General features: G+C 39.8%; 1 protein-coding gene across 1 annotated transcript in view; it reads left to right on the top strand.

Moving 5' to 3' along the window:
* LAMA1 (laminin subunit alpha 1) overlaps positions 1 to 6,114 on the top strand; it is a gene marked incomplete at its 5' end in the record, with an annotated part of 126,951 nt that overhangs the window by 28,955 nt on the left and 91,882 nt on the right. Inside the window, one exon of the mRNA XM_019633794.1 lies at positions 2,708 to 2,818. Coding sequence (XP_019489339.1) covers positions 2,708 to 2,818 — 111 coding nt within the window. The remainder of the gene's footprint in view (positions 1 to 2,707; positions 2,819 to 6,114) is intronic.

Genomic DNA, 6,114 nt, shown 5'->3' with positions numbered 1-6,114 from the left:
GCGCATGGCATGTTGAGTCCACAGTGTCCACTGCCCCTTACTGGTGGTGTTAATCCTGATTACGCAGGCCACTATATATTATATTTGCTATGCTTTCATTTTGTAATTAATAAGCAGTCTGAGGGAGACATTTTAGAACCATGCAAGTATCCAATTCCTCATGAGAATTCCCCCTTAGATTTTGCAGTCATTGAAGATTCTTGCCCAAACAATACTTACTATGATGTTTGCAAAAGAATGGTTATCCAACTCCAGCCCTTCCCCCATGCTTATGGGTTGGCACACAGCATTCCACTGAAAGCAAGAACCCTCCCTTCTGCCCATACATTTATTTACTTACCTACTTGTTTTCCATCGGGACTCATGGATTCCCGATTTTCTCAGATTTGGCCAGCGGGAGCATATTCATTAGTTTTTGGTTGCATGGTGAATATTGTTTGATGAACATTGTTGCATTGTTGAGTTTCTAGATTTTGTTGCTTTCTTTTAAGGTCACACAGCTAAGAAATAATCAAATCAGGATTTAAACTTTATCCCTCCTTTACCCACCCCTCCATTCTGCCTCTCATTGTTCAGGATTTACTATGATTGTATACATTTGTCATTGGCTATGATTTCTTGGCAATTATTTTTACAAAGTAAGTACTTAACCTAGAATTTGCTTTTATGAGCCTTTATCAATTATAAGTTTTGCTTATAATAACGTTGGCCTAGTGCTTCATGGTGTGTGTATATATATATATATATATATATAGTTAAATATTTCTGTGTTAAATATTTTGTGGGTTTTTTTAGAACCAGTGACCGTTTGTTTGGATCTCAAAAATTTATTTTTAGGCCCAGCTAATGTCTGTAGGTCGTAATCTCTGAGTGTATAATGCTTAGTGGATAAACGACCCTCAGGTCACTTCATAGTGTGGGATATAGGAATAGGACAGCCTAGAGCTGGCAGGTGGGTGGAATCATCAAAGTAGAAGGCTGGAGAGCTGTACCAGCAGGGGCAGCAGTGAGCAGCTGCTGTTGGAAAACAAGTTACTGCGCTTTGGAGGGAACTGTGCAGATGTGCAGGGATGATGACTCACGTAAGCACAAGAAGCTTCATACACGTTTTCAAGTGTTCTGTTTAGCAGAAGAACTCGTTATTTAATCACACTCTTATTCAGAAGTTGACTTAAAGAATCACTAAATTATTGGTAATAAATGGAGTTTTGGGTAGCACTTTAGCCACCACACAGGTCTCTAGGCAGCTGCCTGCTCAATGCCCATCTGTAGACAAGGTAACTGTCCCCAAGGAGAGCATGGCTGCATGGAGGTGTTAGGGTACTTTCCCAAGGTCAGTGTGAATGAATGCATTTATATATTATCCATATAATAAAAATGCTCTTCAAGAATCCTTATAATAATAAAAACCAAATCCACAACCCCTCCTCCCATGCTCCCATGGGACTGTACTGGCTTCCAAATTAGTCATATCCTGGTCTACAGTATAAACATGTCTCATGTCTGCTGCAGCCCTGGGCAGCCTGTGGATATGGGTCCTGGCGGTTGTGCACACCTGCCTTTGAACCATTCCACTAGCACAATGGGCACATTATCTAACTGCCCCGTGTTCCAGATTCCATATCTATAAAATAGAGGTAAGATTTCTCAGAGTTGTCATGAGGATTGAATGAATTTCTGTTTCTGGAGCGGTCCCCTACTCCTCAGAGCAGGGAGTGGCATCCTCAATGCCCACCTACCTGTCCAGCACTTAGACCCCAGACAGCACACCTACAGTGTTTGCTCAGTTAAACTGAACTTAAAGATCTGCAGTTGAACACTTTGGCAGCAACATTTCATGAATTTTAAGCAAGAGAAAAAAAATAAGGTTGAGAAAGAAAATCCTCTTTATTGAAACACTGGTTAAATGTCCTAGTGTTACATGATTTCAAAGAACATTGCAGTGGAATACCGCTAAGGTGTATGCTGACTCATTATGTTTTTGTGTGCCTGTCCCTACCTTTAAAAAGAAATATGGGGCCCGGCCGAGTGGCACGATGGTTAAGAACTGGCTTGGGATGCCAGAGGGCCCCGGTTTGGATCCCACATATGAGGGCCAGTGACACTGCCCTCCACAGCTAAGATGCTGAACAACAGCTCAACCTGGAGCTGGGCTGCCGTGAGTCGCCGGCGATGGCGTAGGCTGCAGCCCCTGTGGCAGTGGGTTGCCATGGGCTACCGTGTGTAGCCAGCAGCCGCAGTGAGCGGCCGTCCAGAAGCCGGCGACTGATCTGCCTCACCCGGGAAGAGCGCAATGATGGTGCCAACTTGGGCCAGTGAAGCAACGTCCTCCACAACTAGACTGAAGAACAAAACGACAGCAACTTGTCTGTTCCCCTTCCCCCAATTCCCCAGCACTGTTCCCATCCCCCAAATTCCCCAATAAAAATCTTTAAAAAAAAAAAAAGAAATATGGAACTAGAGTACAGTGTTGGTTGCACAACTCGGTAAGTGTACTAAAAAGTCATTAACTTGTACTCTTAAAAATAGGTGCATTTTATGGCATGTAAATGATATCTTGATAAAGATGTTTGGGGAAAAAAGAAAGAAGTTTCTCTGTTCATGGAAAACTGAGCAGCTTATGTTTCTCATGTATTGCGAAGAAGATAATTTGTGTCATGTACAAAGTTGCCTTCAGCAGCATGGGTTGCCCATTCTTCTTTTGCAGTCCTGCCTCTCTGGCTATTACCGCGTGGATGGGATACTGTTTGGAGGAATTTGTCAACCCTGTGAATGCCACGGCCATGCAGCTGAGTGCAGCATTCATGGCGATTGCTTTGTGAGTCTTTGAGTGTCCCCTCCTACCCACCCCAAAGCCATCTGCTTGTGTTGAAGTGATTAAAAAAGTAATAATAAAAGAAGGATTCCCCCACAGGAGAATATTCCTGACCCCAAAGGAAATTTGCAGATTTAAGTTTATGTTATAAAATGTTTCCTTCTTCCCCGCACCCCCCCACCTTTATTTGGGGGGAAAAAAAGTTACTTTGGTGACAGTGGAAAAAGGATATATAACTTCACTGTAGGTTTTTTAATAGAACAATATAAAGTAATTATTTACTTTGCAAGGTTATAAAGTCATATAAAGATAGAAAATGTTGTCCACTGATTAAATAAAAATGGTCAGATTTTTTAAATGCAAAGGCAAGGTTTTTTAAAAATTATATTACATAGTACATCATAAGAGGGATAATAAAACTAATAGTCACATTTGTTTGTACAACATATAATGCTTTATAGTTGTTAGCTCGGATCAATCCTTTAAACAAGTACTTTTTTCATGCAATATGAGCTGAAACAGGGCTTAACAAATATGTAATTAATCTTGAGAATGAACTTTGGGGCAGATACAGGGCAAGACTTGTTTTTGAACTTCAATCAGGAATTCTGTTAGGCTCTTATGCCTGGAAGCCAGGCCACACTCCTGAGTTTTAATGGATTCACTCCTCATAGATGGAGTGAATGCATATGTTAATGAGCTGAACCTTATTCATTGTACAGGAATATGTTCACACTCTTTCCAAAAGAGATTAACTGAGTCACAGGGCTAGGGAAGATTAATTATCAGAACCATGGAGAAGATCTTTGCAAGGTGCCATGGATGGCTATTTTCTCTCTAGAGCCTAATTTTTCTTTATTCTGTAAAGAAAGCTTTCATTTTGTTCTTTGTTCGTTTCTTTATTCTATAAGTGAAGAATCTATAGGAATTGCATGAAATGATGATTTGTATACAGAGTCAGTCCCTCTGGGATAAATTTCCTTAGGCGCACAGCTTCCCATAGCTTGATACGGTTGTTCCTTTTTAAAAACATCTCTCACAAATGAGTGAAGTCATATGATTCTCGACTTTTTCTTGTTTGACTTATTTCGTTTAGCATGATAATCTCCAGATCCATCCATGTTGTCTGAAATGGCAGTATTTTATCTTTCTTATGGCTGAGTAATATTCCATTGTATATATGTAACACATCTTCTTTATCCAATCATCTATCAAAAGACAGTTTGGTTGTTTCCATGTCTTGGCCATCATGAATAATGCTGCAATGAACATAGAGGTACAAAACTGAAAGCAACAAACGAACAAGACAAACAAAACAAACAAAAACTCCTAGACACAGACAACAGTTTAGTGGTTACCAGAGGGTAAGAGGGGCAGGAGGGAGGTAGAAGAGGGTTAAAGGGGGTCAAATATATGATGATGGAAGGAGAACTCAATTTGGGTGGTGAACACACAATGCACTATATAGATGATGTATTATAGAATTGTACACTTGAAACCTATATAATTTTAGTAACCAATGTCACCCCAATAAATTTTATAAAAATTAGAAAAAAAAAGAAAACATCTTTCTTTTTGTCATTGGGGTTTGCAAGGCCAGCAAGTGGAGTCCTTTGTCAACATTTGGGTGTGGTTAGCAGGTCTTCGTTGTGCCACCTATGGCTCTAGTTATAGGTAGGCTGAAAGAGTATTTGCACATGCTTCTATTAATACATATTTGGAGCAATACATATTCATATATTTTTGTAAAGCAGAAATGCAAATAGTACCTGTCCTTAAAGCTCTAATAATAATAATAATGATAAAAGTTTCATACTTAAAATTTTTTTTGGAAAGCATTCTAGATTTATAAAGGGTCATAAAAATAGAGTTCCTGTGTAACCTTCACCCTGCTTCCCTAACACTCACATCTTGCATAACCATAGTAGTTATCAAAACTAAGAAATTAACACTGGCACAATCTGATCAAATAAACTACAGACCACTCAGATTTCATCACTTTTCCCATTCATGTTCAGTTTCCTCTCAAACCCAGTATCCCACATTGCATCCTCCTTAAATCTATGACAGTTTCTTGTCTTTCCTTGTCTTTCATGACTGTGGCTCTTTTGAAGACTGCTGGACATTCTGTGGGGCTGCTCTTTGAGCTAGGGCTGGCCTGTTTTCTTACAATTAGGTTGAGGTTATGCATTTTGGCAGGTAGGTACGGAGGTGATGTGCCCTGTCAGTGCCTCCTGTCAGGGGTATTATGTCACTGTTTTCTTCCTGGGGATGTCACTTGGATAAAGTGGTGTCTGTCAGTTATTTCCACTGTAAAGTTACTTTTTCTTTTTAAAATAATCATTGTTCAAAGGAGCAAGGATAATAAAAAATTTGGGTTGGAATTTAGGGAGTATCCAAACTTGGTAGCATTATTTATCTGTTTAATCTAACTTTGCTGTTTTATATTTTATTTGTTTTTAAACCTTTAATTCTTCCTTTTGTATAGCTGTTTATAGCACTTGGCCTTGTACATAGCTATCTAGCTTCCAGAACTTAACTCCTTATTTACAGTTTATTAGAGAGAAGTTTGCAGTTGTACTTAGTGTCCCTATTCTTTTTAAAAAGACTTTATTTAGGAGCAGTTTTAGGTTTCCAGCAAAATAGAGAGGAAGGTACAGAGATTTCCTAGATAGCTCTTACCCCCACCCCCACAGGCACATTCTTGCCCATTACAACATCCCCCACTAGAGTGGTACCTTTGTTACAATCCGTGAACCCACACATACACACCCAAAGTCCTTAAGCCCTGTTCTTCCTCTGCCCTCTCTCTGCGTTATCTCAAGGAGAAGCCAATTTCTTTGCCTTGCAGAGAGCGGGGCATAAAAGTCGTGCACGTCTTGGGCCCTCATGTTTTTCCTTTCCAATGGAGACTATGTTTTTCCTCTGTAAGGATATGAGCCTTCCCATCCTTCACACACTGGATCTACCAACAGGGACGGCTACTTAGCGGGAACGTGACACACACCTGAGGAAACCTTGAAACAAAGCCTCAGCAGGTTCTTCAATAGAACTACATAATCGTTTTCCCAAAGAGAAAGAAGACCACATTTGGCCCTTTGAGCAAAGAGAACACATCATCGACATTTTCTAATTGTACATAATTAGATATATTTCAATGAAATGAGTTATTTTGTATAATACTTTCAGTGCAACCATGTTGCTTTCTTACCAAGGCCAGTTGCATTTTTAATTGATTTGGATTAATTATCAAAACCAAGATCATATGGGGGTGGGGAGAGAAACAATGAGTCTAAGAT

This window comes from Hipposideros armiger, unplaced genomic scaffold (genome assembly GCF_001890085.2).
Source record: "Hipposideros armiger isolate ML-2016 unplaced genomic scaffold, ASM189008v1 scaffold_1411, whole genome shotgun sequence".
In the NCBI taxonomy this organism is placed as follows: domain Eukaryota; kingdom Metazoa; phylum Chordata; class Mammalia; order Chiroptera; family Hipposideridae; genus Hipposideros; species Hipposideros armiger.
Note: the sequence above shows the minus strand (reverse complement) of the source record. Positions and strands in the feature narration are given on the sequence as shown.